At 55.9% G+C, this 14291-nt stretch overlaps 1 protein-coding gene and 1 long non-coding RNA gene across 11 annotated transcripts in view; both read right to left on the reverse strand.

The window, feature by feature from the left end:
- The window catches only part of LOC129392795 (uncharacterized), a 176323-nt gene that overhangs the window by 50397 nt on the left and 111635 nt on the right, over positions 1-14291 (reverse strand). The window lies entirely within an intron of this gene.
- Positions 3372-14291, reverse strand: part of SLC9A8 (solute carrier family 9 member A8) — a 74454-nt gene continuing 63534 nt past the window's right edge. For 3 of the 10 annotated variants that reach the window (XM_055090890.1, XM_055090889.1, XM_055090892.1), the window contains exons 14-16: positions 12165-12385; positions 9876-10022; positions 9279-9737 (exon numbers count right to left, since the gene is read on the reverse strand). In XM_055090890.1, the coding sequence (XP_054946865.1) occupies positions 9510-9737; positions 9876-10022; positions 12165-12385 (596 nt within the window). In that variant the 3' untranslated portion in view covers positions 9279-9509. The other 7 variants (XM_007100300.4, XM_055090894.1, XR_008619416.1 and 4 more) reach the window with 6 other exon arrangements.

Below are 14291 nucleotides of genomic sequence, written 5' to 3' on the forward strand. Positions count from 1 at the left end.
GTCTGAAGTGGGTGTCTTGTAGACAGCATATATATGGGTCTTATTTTTGTATCCATTCAGCAAGCCTGTGTCTTTTGGTTGGAGCATTTAATCCATTCATGTTTAAGGTAATTATCGATATGTATGTTCCTATTACCATGTTAATTGTTATGGGTTTGTTTTCGTAGGTCCTTTTCTTCTCTTGCGTTTCCCACTTACAGACGTTCCTTTAGCATTTGTTGTAGGGCTGGTTTTGTGGTGCTGAATTCTCTTAGCTTTTGCTTGTCTGTAAAGCTTTTGATTTCTCCATCGAATCTGAATGAGATCCTTGCTAGGTAGAATAATCTTGGTTGTAGGTTCTTCCCTTTTATCACTTTAAATATCGTGTGCCACTCCCTTCTGGCTTGTAGAGTTTCTGCTGAGAAATCAGCTGTTAACCTTATGGGAGTTCCCTTGTATGTTATTTGTCGTTTTTCCCTTGTTGCTTTCAATAATATATTGTCTTTAATTTTTGTCAGTTTGATTACTGTGTGTCTCAGCATGTTTCTCCTTGGGTTTATCCTGCCTGGGACTCTCTGCGCTTCCTCGACTTGGGTGGCTATTTCCTTTCCCGTGTTAGGGAAGTTTTCAACTATAATCTCTTCAAATATTTTCTCAAGTCCTTTCTCTCTCTCTTCTCCTTCTGGGACCCCCATAATGCAAATGTTGTTGCGTTTAATGTTGTTCCAGAGGTCTCTTAGGCTGTCTTCACTTCTTTTCATTCTTTTTTCTTTATTCTGTTCCATGGCAGTGAATTCCACTATTCTGTCTTCCAGGTCACTTGTCTGTTCTTCTGCTTCAGTTATTCTGCTGTTGATTCCTTCTAGTGTATTTTTCATCTCAGTTATTGTATTGTTCGTCTCTGTTTGTTGTTCTTTAATTCTTCTAGGTCTTTGTTAAACATTTCTTGCATCTTCTTGATCTTTGCCTCCATTCTTTTACCAAGGTCCTGGATCATCTTCACTATCATTATTCTGAATTCTTTTTCTGGAAGGTTGCCTATCTCCACTTCATTTAGTTGTTTTCTGGGGTTTTCTCTGGTTCCTTCATCTGGTACACAGTCCTCTGCCTTTTCATTTTGTCTACCTTTCTGTGAATGTGGTTTTCGTTCCACAGGCTGCAGAATTGTAGTTCTTCTTGATTCTGCTGTCTGCCCTCTGGTCTGAATAAAAGTTCTTTGTGAAAGAAACAGAAAATCTCTTCAGACAAGATCTTAAAAGTTACCCATTATCCTTCCACTCAGAGAGGACCAAAGTTCTCTCAAACTCTGTACCTATCCTTCCAGATTTTTTCCTATATACACACACATCAATTTAATTTTTGGAGGCTGATGCTATATATGTTATTTTGGAATCTGCTCGTCTGACTTCATGAAGTTCTTTCAGTTAGGATTATTTTTGTTGTAACGTAAAACCCAACCCGAATAGCATCAGCAGCAAGAACACGTATTGTCTCCTGCAGTGAGCTCCAGAGGGAGGTCTGTTCCAGGACTGGTTAATTCACTGGTCTGACAGTGTTGTTAACAACTCAGGGCCTCTTTCTGCGCAGCAGGTTGGTGAGGCCTTCCCTTGTCTCAGAATTGCTGCAGCAGGTCCGAGCACTGCATCCTCACACAATGGGAGGCAAAGGCCAGACCATGGGAAGAGGGTGCTTCCCTTCTTTGAGTGACTGTTTGAGTGTGAGGAAACAGTCCTGGAAATTCCCTACGATGTTGCTTCATTCTCCTGTCGGAATTGGGTCAGAGGCCCATTCCTCAGCATCCTCAGGCGAGGGGAGTGGAATGACCATAAATGGCTTCATCTCCCCTCAGCTCCCCTGGGGGTAGAGTGGAGGTCGTGGGGCCCTCGACTTTGTGTGTGACCCTCCGCTGCAGCTTTCTGGCCTCTAAGGAAAATACTTCTTCCCTGGTTTGCTCCCCTTCACCCTGAGTGCTTTTTCTAGACATTGAGAAGGTTGAAATGTGAATGAAAATACCCAGTCCCACTCAGGCTCTGCTCACCTTTACGACCAGGGTTCCATTTCGTCCAGGCTGACACTCTGCTCATTTCCCAGCCTCCCCTGCAGCCATCGGTGGCCTGGGAAGATTCTGCTTTATATTTGCCAGAGGCCCATCACTCCAGTGCCACCTGTCATCCCACCTGCATGGTTTCATTAGGGTGGAGGAATCCTTCTCTGAACCCAGGTCTCCGTCACAGGGGGAAGGGAGCTGAGGGCCACGTGTGCCTCCTACCAGCCCTGCTCCCTGACTGGGTTCCCTGCCTGACGCCAGCAGGCACTGGTTTGGGTGTGCAGTTGGCAGTCCAGGTAGAGGAAGGGTCCAGGATGTGATTTATTCTCCCCCCACCCTTCCTCCTTTGGGGGTGGGGATGCATTGCAGGGTGGAGAGGAACTAAGAAACCGGTTCTGGCCTCCCTGTCAGGAGGCTCGTGCCTGGGGTCAGGACAGGTTCTTCTGCCTGGTTTCGTTTACGTCACATGTATTTTTTGTTTGCACCTTTACCGTAAGTAGCTTCAGATGCCTTCTGGAAGCATGAGTATAAACAAACGGAGCCTCCAGACTCCCCACAGATACCGCCACCAGCTTCCATCTGACTCGCACGGCCGTGTGGGTTCAGAGCCTGGTTTCAGTCAAAGGCCTACCAGGGGCCAGTCTGCAACCCCAGCAGGGAGGAGGGCGGCTAGCCCAGCGAACCCCAGGGAGGACAAGTCCCTTGCACCTGTGAGGAAGCAGCTGTGGCTGGAGGCTGGAGGCTGGGCCTGAGCTGAGCCCTCCTGCCTGGCCTCACGTCCTCCTCACTGAGGGACTGTGTGCTTAGGCCATTCAAGATGGCAGTCTCCTGCTCTCTCCACATCCCCTGCTCAACCAGCCCCTGCTTCCCTCACGTGACTATCCAATCCTTTTAATCATAGGGCTCAATTAGTTCCTGGTAACCGAGCCCACCTGACATCAATCCCCCCTATAAATGGCAGCCTCCTCCTCCCCGATGTGGTGAGGACTGCTGCCGTGTCCTGGTGTCCCGTCCGACGGCTGCTGCACGCCGTGGGGTTTCGCTCCAGGACCGTTTGTTAAGATCCCTCTATCCAACAAACCATTCATGTCTCTGTTGCTGTCTCTAGGCTCTTCCTCTGGTCTCAAGGCTGGGCAACTACAAGGCTTGTGGGCCCGCGGGGTCCAGCCCAACAGGGACAGAGGCAGGAATTGGGCCCCAAAGCCCGCACTCCTGCCCACTAACCACTGCGTTCTGCCAGGCTTCTGGCCGCCAGAGCCGGGCAGGCGTGGACAGAGCCGAGTCTAGGGGGGCGTGACCCAGGCCTTTGAAAGCCACGGAACACAAACACAGAAAGTGGGTCTGATTCAGCAGCGTTCATTTTTATTTCTAAGTAAGAATCCAGTGACATTACTGTTTTCCATCCATTTCTGAATTCTTTAAAGAGTCCAGTGAGACGTGGTAGAGGCTCCAGAAGAGCAGCTGCAGGTCCCTCCACCTCCGACCCACCTTCTCCTCTGCAACCCGCAGCCCCACCAAGAAGAGCAGCAAATCATTTCTCAGGAACCAGGACCTAACAGCTGCCTCTCACATCTTACTTGGGGGAGGACAAAAGAACAAGCCTGACCTTCCCAATTAGTCCTTATATCAAAAAGCTGTACTTAAAAAAAATCCTTCATTTTTACAAAGAAAATTACTCAAAAGAATACAAGATTCTGACTAATCTTGAGAACAAATCAAGCTTTGCAGGAGCTGTACTGGAGAAAATGCTAAAGCCTTTGGTAGTCACGAACCCCGAGTCAGCCGAGCGAGTGAGGAGCCTTCCCTGGCCCATGGGCCTCCGTGGCGCCTTAGAGCAGCGCTGGGGCCTGGAGAAGTGGCTCTTCCGCGTGGCTGACCAGCTCCTTGGACAGGGGCCCATAGCGCTGACAGGTGACCTTTCTCTTGACCACCGAACTGCACAATCCCCATCGATCCCACGGCCACGGGGTCCGCAGCTGCGCTCCGAGCACTCGGCTCTCGCCCTGAAGCCAGGACGCTCACGCAGAGCAGCTGGGAAAAGACCAGCTCCTGGGTAGGAAAAGCCACAATTTTTCTTCCCCTCTGGGATTAGGGACTGTGTCAGCTGGGGTGAGAAAGGGTGAAACGGGGTGGGGGAAATTAGAAAGTCTTCTTTTGTAACATGGGCAATGACGGTGGAAGTCCCTGAACATCTAACTCCATTTGTGTGAGAAATGACAGGAGACTAAGTGGAAGGGAGTGTGGCTGCTTATCCGAAGCCGTCACTCTGACTGTGGTGTTTTCATTTAAAACATATTGCCCGGGGCTTTGGAGACCGGGTTCCTGTTAGAACAACTTCTTAATGATTCTGGCTGCTCTACCGGGAACGTTTCAGATAATTTCCTACCCACCACCCAGCCGGAGAATCACATGCCTGCATTCTGGAGGGAATGGGGAAGGAGCAAAGGAGCTTTCCTCTTTTTTTCGCATTTGAAGTCCTAACTGACAGTCAATCATTGCTGTTGAGAGATTCCTCCGCCCACTAGAATCAGGGGTCAGTTCTAAGGCCAGACCCACCCTAAGCCACGCCTGCACCTTCCCGTACCTTCGACGGCCCCCCGGACCTGGCTGAGGAGTAGCCGGTCACCACCCGGCCCCACCCTCACTCTTCCCACCGAAGCAGAAGAGGGATTCTGGCTGTGGCCTCCCCGCTGGGGACTTTGCCACGTGTGTGGACCCCCCGTGGGAGTGTGGACCCCCCGTGGGAGTGTGGACCCCCCGTGGGAGTGTGGACCCCCCGTGGGAGTGTGGATCTGAGGCCCCGGAAGGCCACCTTAGGCAAGGGCTTGAAGGAGAAGGCTCCCCACTCACCAGCCTTTCCACACTCCACCGCACGCAGACGAATCTGCAGGCAAATCAGGGCCTCCCTAGGCTGACCTGGGGTACTCAGGGGCTGCCAACATTCTGGGCCCCTGGCCTCATGTCAGCCGGGGCCCAGCCAGCATTCCCAGTGTGTGAAAAGAGGTGGCTGGCCTTGGGGAGAGGGTCTGCCCCTGGGCTGAGTGAGCGCCAGACGATGGAACTGAGCCTCCTTCCGCCTGGCTCTGTTCCAGCTCAGCCCGAACTTGATCTCTGGGGACCTAGGAAAAGCCAGCTTCTTTTCCTGTGAGGCCTCACACTCCAAGCCTCTGAGCATGGTTATTCCCAGAGGTCCTACAACCACAGGGCTGAAGAACACGTGATGTATTCCAAGTCCAAAATCATAGGGCCTGCTGCGGAGGGGCTGCTGGGGGAGCCTTGGGGTGGGGCCTTAGTGCTACAGGATGCCCCAGCTCCCCAAGACGGCATGTCCTCAGAGTTCACTGGCTAGCCAACCAGCTTCCCCAAAGGCACGCACTGACCTTACAGCCTTCACCTCCTCCTAAAGTATTACCTTCTCTCTGTGCTATACTTCTCCTGTCCCATGGCCTAGACCTAAAAGAAAACCTGTGTGAAGTTATAGTTATGCTGGAATTTTTTAATCTTCTAGGCATTTATTGCCCCAAACAATAGAATTATTAGGAATGCTGAAGGTAGACAGCAGCAATTTTTGATTCTCAGGCAAAGACATCTGAAAAAAGTCCACCAGAAAAATCTCTCTCGATGGGCTTTGGCCTGTTCAAAGGTGAACAGACAGATGGCTGAGGCACACGGGGCGCCCCTCCTCGGCGGGGGAATGCCCTCCCACGCTGCTAAGCCACTACTTGGCCAGCAGAGGGCAGGAGCAGCTCACGGGACACCCAGGCTCGCGCTGCTCCAGGCCAGGCAAGACTCTCCCCCAGCCACCTCCACACAGCCAAGCCTTGGGGACCTTGCCCCGCCCCCACGTGCTTCTCTACTTAGTGTCACTCTCAGGTCTCAGCTAAAAGTGGGAGGACAGGTGGGACCTGGTGACAAAGGGCAGTCTGAACTGAGAAGATCCTGTTTTCATTATTTAATCTATGAACTCACAGCCCCCCAAAATTTTTTTCCGGCAAGCTATTGAGTTGACAATGCAACTTACACCTCGGAGATCAGACTCTGAATTTCAGGGGGAAAAGTCAGTTACTTACGAATTGGAGAATGAGAGAACAATCTGGCCTCTTATCCCTGCCCCCTCCCCTTATGGACAAAGGTCCCCTCCCTTTGACCTCTTCTCTTTTCCACTAAAAAGAAATAGGAAATGATGCAGACTGGAATTATGCATGGCATTAATCTTCCAGTGGGGATATTAGGTGAAGTAAAGTAATCCTATTTGGCTCAAATTATGGGGTTAAGGTGGGAGATTACAAAAAGAAATCATATTTTAGCTCTATCAAGTACAAATTTACTTTTCATGCATAAAAAGGAAGCCATGTGCCCTCCTGCCTGACTGGCTTTACGCTTACACTTCTGGGGCAAGGGAAGGGGTTAAGGCAGGGGTCTGGCCTCGTGGGCTGGCTACATGGGTCCTGGAGGGTCCCAAGGTCAGTCCTTCCTCACATCGAGAGCCACGCCGCCTGAGGCTGAGAAGATGGAAACATATTTGCTGCCAGCCCAAGGTCCATGCTGGCCCACTGTGTCCGAAACAGAACCAACGACATGCACATGATGAATTAAACCACGCCAGAGGGTGCCGAGTCCCAAAGCTCCAGCTGAGACCCTGAGCCACATACGGAAACTGCCAGAGGCCTATAGATGGGCACAAGCAAGCAGATAAAGACTTGTTAAAGGGCCGGTGAAGGGGATGGATGCGGGGAAGTCAGAAACTCCATGTCCTCTGGACATGATTGGCAGCTCCTCACCTTGAGGTGGCCCAGGGGCCCGGACCATGGGACGGGGCAGGTGTGTGTGTGTGTGTGTGTGTGTGTGTGTGTGTGTGCGCGCGCGCGTGTGCGTGCGTGGCTGGGGCAGGTGTGTGTGTGTGCGCGCGCGCGTGTGGCCGGGGCAGGGGTGTGCGTGTGTGTGTGTGCGCGCGCGCGCGCGTGGCCGGGGCAGGGGTGTGCGTGTGTGTGGTGTGTGTGTGTGTGGCCGGGGCAGGGGTGTGCGTGTGTGTGCGTGTGTGGCTGGGGCAGGTGTGTGTGTGCGCGCGCGCGCGTGTGGCCGGGGCAGGGGTGTGAGTGTGTGTGCGCGCGCGCGCGCGTGTGGCCGGGGCAGGGGTGTGCGTGTGTGTGCGCGCGCGCGCGCGTGGCCGGGGCAGGGGTGCGCGTGTGTGTGCCGTGTGCGCGCGCGCGCGCAAGCACTCTGTGAGCGAGTCCTGAGGTAGCGGCGGCTGCTCAGGGATTGCAGGTGAGGCTCAGATGCACCTGGCTGCAGGCCACTGGAGTCCTGGGGTGGGGTGGCAGAGGAGGAGCACGGGGACAAATGGGACCCAAGATGGTAGAGAACTGGGAGAGGAAAAAAAAGATGCCGATGAGCAGTGAAGGCGCAGCAGGTAAACGGTGGGCAGAGCCCAGGAAAAGGGGCCTCTAAACAAACAAGGACCACCGAGTAAGGAATCGAGGTCAGGGAAGGGACTGCTAGGCTCTCACCACTTTGTAAAAGTGCAGGAATTTAAACTGAATTCAAAGACAGCAGCTGCTGGCCGGCATAAACCCTGAAGACTTTCCCTCTAGAGGGTGCTCTGACCCCACAGGATAGGGTCGCTCACCCCCAAAACCCCAGGGATACGGCTTCCACTGGGGCTCCAGAGAGGTTCCAGTGTAAACATTCACAGTATTCCCAGAGAAGGGCAGTAGCTGCCTGCTGCCCAGGGAGACAGCCTGTGAGGTGCCAATCAGAGGTAAAGAGAAAAAGGTCACTCAGTTTCTCTTCCTCAGGGAGTGCAAGCGACATCACGAAGGGGAGTGTGAGGTTTTCAAGGTTTCTGAGCCTGCCGCTTAGGTGAGAACTGCTGCTGCTGAGGGCGGAGGCGCCTCGATGATGCACAGGGAAGCGGCGGCGGGCTCCTCGCCCTGCAGGTACCGACACCCGTGCAGCAGGGAAGGGCCCCTGTAATGAAGGCAGTGGCCAGGGATGGCGGCAACGGTGCCCCACGCTCCCGGGACGCCCTGCACAGTGGGTCCACAGCAGGATATCTCCTCTCAGGCACCTCGGCGTGACAGAGGACTACTCCCTGGCAACAGAAGCGGAAGGAAACACTGACCCGCAGAGGTGGTCCCTCCAATCCGCGGGCTGGGAAGCCACCCCGAGGGCAGAGGTCCAGCCCAGTGAGGAGCGGGGAGAGGGTGCTTCAGGGCAGCCGGCTGGCTCCAAAGGCCTGGGAGGTCCTGGGTTAAGACGACAGTGGCCTGTGCATCACCCTGCTTCCATCCACCCCAAAGAACTGCCAAATGCACATGCCTCGGGGGCCCTTGCTGGGTGGCCGTCCTGGGAGCCGTGGGGAGGCTGGATGGCACTGCTGCGGCCCCGGCTGCCCGGAAGCCACGCGTCCCGCTCGGTCACAGCAGCTCCTGCTCGTCGTCCTCGGAGCCTGAGGGGCCTTGGCGCACCTCTTCGTACCACTTGTTGGTGAGGGTTTTCATCTGGATGCGCCCGTGGTGGAGGTCCTGGGGCGGGAGACACAGCAAGCCCTTGTCAGTGGGTCTGGCTCAGGGTCAGGGTTGAGGAAGGGAGGAGACGGGAGGCAGGGTGCACGGCCACAAGCAATTTCAAAGTGTTCACTGACTAACCGCAAGCTGGGATCATTCTTTGTGGGGGACGAGATAACGGGAGGTGTCACCCTGGAACAGGAGTAGGAGGCAGGATGGCATGATGTTAAAAAACCTGGCCTCTGGAATCAGACACACTTGGGCTCTGCTTCCAGCTTTGCCACGTGCTGGCTGTGTGACCTCGGGGGGTTACTTCACCTCTCTGGGCCTCAGTCTCCCCGGCTATCAAGTGAGACAACCCGCTGCATCTACTGCATGGGTTGCTGGGAGAATGAAACGAAGCAATCATGGAAAACGTCTGGTGCAGCGCCTGGCTCACAGTAAGAACTCACGTGGCTGACAGCGATCCTGACTGCTGAGGGAGGGAAAACGGGGCTCAGAACCAAAGCGGGGCAGCAGCCAGGAGAACCCCTCCCCCACCCTGCACGGTGCAGGATGATGGTTTCAGCAAAGCGGGCCCAAGCTGGTCCCTGAGTGTGTCACTCACTGTCAGGCCAGTGGTGCCTGGAGGGATGGAGCGAGAGCCCTGAGCCTCGGGCCACTGTCCGAGGCCCTGACAGGTCTGAAATTCCTCAGCTCAGATTCAGTAGCCGATCAATGTCCCAAGTCTATCATCCAGGAAAACCAAACGGGGTTAACAAGTCTATTATTAAACTAGCACTAGAGACTACCCTGGTGTCGCAGTGGTTAAGAATCCGCCTGTCAATGCAGGGGACACGGTTCGAGCCCTGGTCCGGGAAGATCCCACATGCTGCGGAGCAGCTAAGCCCGTGCGCCACAACTACTGAGCCTGCGCTCTAGAGCCCGCGAGTCACAACTACTGAGCCCACATGTCACAGCTACTGAAGCCCACACGCCTAGAGCCCGTGCTCCACAACAAGAGAAACCACGACAATAAGAAGCCCGCGCACCGCAACGCAGAGTAGCCCCAGCTCGCCGCAACTAGAGAAAGCCCACGCGCAGCAACGAAGACCCAACGCAGCCAAAAATATATGAATTAAATAAATAAACAAACCAGCATTAAATGTGGCAGCAAAGGAAAAACAGCAGATGCAGCGTGCCGCCAGCATATCCAGCCCGCGAGGCTGGGAAGGAGAGAACGCTGAGTGGGGAGAGGGCCCCACCCGGCCCGGCACGTGGGTCTTCCCTGCCCACCCTGCTCTTGGCCACTGCAAGGCAGGCCCTGAGGGAGGAAGGCAAGGGACCCCTGGCCCGCGTCCCACCTCCTGGGTCAGCCGCCGCGTGAAGAAGGGGTTCAGGTACTTGGCGTCCAGCCACAGGAAGCCTTTGAGGTCCTGCCGCCTGATGTAGTGGGCTTCGTACTCCTCCTCGGTGAGCTCCGACAAGTGCTCCGACTCGACGGTGTTGCCCTGCGGCGGGTGGGGAAGGCAGCCGAAGGCTCGTCAGCTGACACCTGCCTGGAAGCCCTCACGCCACCCAGACTACCTCCTCGCAGCTCTTGACCCAGGCCCCCGCGTCCCCAACCCTAACGGTGGCAGCAAGAGGCCTCCTGGGAGCCTGTAGGGAGGCGGGAAGGTGTGTAAGAATACGATGGACGTCCAGGAAAATCAGAATTGTGAGTAAGTTGGAAGCTCAGGGCTGGGGCTTGGTCTGTAAGCGCTCCAGGTGGCAGTCTGTGCGGCCAGGACTGGGAGCTGTTCTAGACTGTCTCTTTACCAGTGAACTGAACGAGGGAGGCGGCTTTTGTCTTTTTTTGCCTACAGAGGCCCACTCTGGGTACATTTGCTGGTCATGTGGATGCAGCGGGGAGGGATGTGGAGAGGGAGAGCGGGACGGAGGGAAAGGACCAGCCACCCTCTGCAGGGGCGATCAAAGGCAGTTTTGCACCGTCGCCCCCAAGCGCAGGGGTACCCTGGGTGTAGGAGGTGGGAGAGAGGGAGGGGCAGGGAGGGCATTTCCCTGCCGTGGAGCAGTGCTTCTCAAACTCTGGCCGGCATCGGAATCACCTGGAGCTTGGGGAGCCACAAGATGCTGGGCCCACTAGGCCCACCTGCAGTTCCTGATTTAGCAGGTCTGGGAAGGGGCCCAAGAATGTGCATTTCTAACAAGCGCCCACCGATGCTGCTGGTCCAGGAACCCCACCTTGACGACCCGTGATGGAAAGTGGGGTGGTTAAGAGTCTGTGTGACCATAGCTGTGTGATTTGGTCCATGTGCCTCAGTGCTCTCTTCTGCAAAATGGGGATCATGAGACCATCTGCTTCCTGCAGGTTATCAGGGACAGTCCAAGGAGAGCACAGGCACCACAGAAAACATGCCCTAAACAGCAGCTGCTCCCCTGAGCACACATCCTGGTTCTACCAGAGCTGTGCTTGGCCAAGTGTGGCTGCACCGCCCCCCCGCCCCCACCCCCCGGCAATTATCAGAAATGCAAATCATTTCTGATTTGCATTCATCAGAAATGCAAATTCTTTGGGCGCCCACCCCAGACCTGTAAGACCCTGGAGCCCTCCACCAATCCTGACACCCACTAAAAGCTCTGAGAACCTATACTTTAGCTTTGGTTAAAAACAGACAAGAAGGCTGGTGGATGGGGGTGGGGGGAGAAGGGCTACAGAGAGTGAGGAAAGTTCTGTGAGCCAGCCCTGTCTGACGTCATCTGAAGGTTCTCCCAGCAGCACAACTCTGGCTGGAGAGGTAGTGGGCAGAGACTGGAGGCCAAGATCCACCCACACTGGACTCTCCAGAGTGAGAGGTGGGCCACATCCCCTTTCCCCACCTCTGGTTGAGGATTTCTGTGCCTTCCATGGCCGAGTAAAGTTACTGATGGCCTTGAACAAGGGAACTAGAAAAAGATGCATTTCTGCCAAAGCACGTGCGTGGAGCAGGGGGTGGCGCAGGAAGGCAGGACAAGAGGCCAGGGCTCCGCAGCCAGGGCCCGAGGGAACACAGGGCAGGAAAGGCACAATCACAGTGACTCAGGGGAGGAGGGTGGCTTGGAGGAGGCAGAGGTGGGCAGGGGCCCGGGGGCCTCGGGCTCGCTGCAGCTGGCCCTGGGCACCTCCACCCCCAAATCATGCCCTTGCCTGTCCTCAGGGGAGGGCCCTCTCCCGTGACTCTCCAAGCCTCTGTGCGCACTTTCCCCTTCTCCAGCCCCAACAGGAGGCTTTTTAGTAGATGCTAGGGAATGATATGATTTTGTCATTTTGTGATTTTGCAACCCTCCTTCCAGTCCCGGCCTGATGGGGTGGTGTGGTTACTGGCAGGGGAGGAGCATTACTGGAAGAGTCTGCTAGGGGTCCACATTCCCACGCCACTGCCTCCGTGGCTTCACAAGGCCGGCAGACAACCCACCCCAAAAAGCCAAGCTTCAGACCCTGAGTCCAACCTCCCTGTCACTTTGGGAAGCTGGTGCGTGCGTGTGCGCGTGTGCCGTGCGCCTATGCGTGCATGCCCAGGGATGGATCATCCTCAGATCGTGTCTCGTTTCCCCATTTTCTGGCGGCGAGTGGGGACCCACCCTCTGCCCCTGCCCGGCTGGCCGGCACTCACCATCTTCTCAGTCTTGCTGAGGTTGACGTCCTTCTTGTTCCTGCGTCGTGCCCTGGCGTCCTCGATGTCCGCGAAGCGGATGAGGGGCATGGTGCTGCCGCCCAGCAGCAGGATGGTGAAGAGCACGATGCTGATGGTGGTGGTGCCGATGAGCTGCCGCTTCTCCATGGGCTCCAGGTCCAGGTGCAGGCTCAGGGCATAGGGGATGGCCCCCCGCAGGCCTGGGTGACAGTGAAGGGAGTAAGAGGGACGGAGGCAGGCGGGAGGGAGCAGCGGTTCTCGGGGGAGCTGGGCCCAGCCCGGCACCACGGCCACTCGACATTCTAATGCACCCACTGGAGAGTACAAACTCAGCCTGTGAGGCTCTGGGGTGTGAGAAAAGCAAGCGCAAGGAACGGAGGCTCACCTGCGTTCCCACTTCTCAGAGCGGCAGAGCGGATCGGGTGAGGTGACCTGTCCGGGCCGTGAAGCGCCGGGCGTGTGCGTGTTGAGAATTTATCAAGCCCAGCGCTTACGTTTTAGAAACATGACAGCTGGTGCAGACGAGCCCTCCCTGTGCTACGTGCTCCGCGGGCACGACCTCATCCGATTGTCACAGGAAGCCCTGTAGAGCTGGTCCTGTTATTCTCACAGCGCACAGATGAGGCGCCGAGACTGAGAATGAGGTGTCCTCCCAGGGCCACAGGCTTTACTGGCAACAGCACAGAATGCCTTTTGCCCAATGCCCATTGTAGTGGAGGATGCCACCCCCGCGGTGGCCAGCGGCTCAGGGGACTCCATCACGGCCTCTCCCTTACTTCCTGTTTTGGTTCCCTGGGAGGCTGCTGGCTGGACTGAGGGTTATGGACTGAGCTGGGAAATGGCACGTTCTCTCTAAAAAACTTCCTGGCTTGCCTGGTGCCATACAGGGGGGACAGGAGCTCCCAGAGCAGCAGGGAGGAGAGACGTCAAACGGGGACTCGTGTGAGGGTGAGGGCCTGAAGGAGAAGGGAGGGCGGGCCGAGCACACTGTGACAGGATCTGACCCAGACGTGGAGGTCGGCGCATCACAGCATGATGGGGGGCTGGCTGCTGCAGCCCAGACCCCATATGGGGACACAGCGGGGCGGAGGGAAGGGGGTGGAATTAAAAGAGACACGGGGAGCAGAATCAACAGGTCACAGGAGCGAGGGGAAGCTGGGGTGGCCAGGGAAGGGAAGGGCCTGGAGGATGCCCGGGTCCTAGGAGGCTTGCTGCACGATGGTCTGGGCACGGGGTCAGGAGTCTGGCTCCTGGGTCCACCCCCTGGCCCCCTGCTTTCCCTGGGGCCTCCCAGGCTGGCACGAGGAACTAGACACAGGGCCTGCCATGACTGTGGCCCGAGGATGAAATGCCTCGGCATAGAACAGCATGTGCACACAGTAAACACTTCGTAAGAGGGAGCCACATGTTATTGTTTCCTGTGGAAGGAAGAGGGATGCTGGCAAACAAGCAGCTTGGGCAGGAAGGTAAGTTCCGTCCTAGAAACTGAGATCGCAGTAGCTCCACAACATCCAAGGAGGATTCAGACACTGGAGTCTGGATCTCAGAGGGAAGGCCTGGTCGGAGGAAACAGCTTTGGGAGGGTGGGAACCAGATGGAAGTTGAGGCCACAGGACAGGTGAGCTTGTGAGAGTGCAAGAGAGGAAGCAGGTCTGAGGCTGAGTCCTGAGGAAGCCAATATTTACTGAGGTGCTGGTAAAGGCAGATGGGGACCTGGACAGGAGCCTGAGCAGACCCCAAGGGAAAGGAGGGGAACCAGAGCATGGCCTGGAGGCCAAGGGAGGAGGAGAAGAGGGCGTCCTCCCAGTCAGAGGGCAGGTCGGTGGGAGGAAGGAGCCCCAAGCCGAGGATGCAGGTGGTATGAGGGCTAACCGGTGCCCACCAGCTCTGCCTGGGGGAGGCTGCTGGTGACCCAGGCGAGGCCAAGTCCAGCCCTGAGGACAGGAGGCGAGGAAGTGGAGAAAATGGGCAAGAAAAGCTCGCTCAAGAGGTCTGGCCACGATAGGAAGAGGTGGGGAACCAGCTGGAGGGGATGAGGAGCAGGGGTTTTGGCTGAAGTTGTTGGTTTTTTGCAGGGAAAAGGAGAATCTTCAACTGTTGAATGAT

The sequence above is a fragment of the Physeter macrocephalus genome, chromosome 14, assembly GCF_002837175.3.
Source record: "Physeter macrocephalus isolate SW-GA chromosome 14, ASM283717v5, whole genome shotgun sequence".
In the NCBI taxonomy this organism is placed as follows: domain Eukaryota; kingdom Metazoa; phylum Chordata; class Mammalia; order Artiodactyla; family Physeteridae; genus Physeter; species Physeter macrocephalus.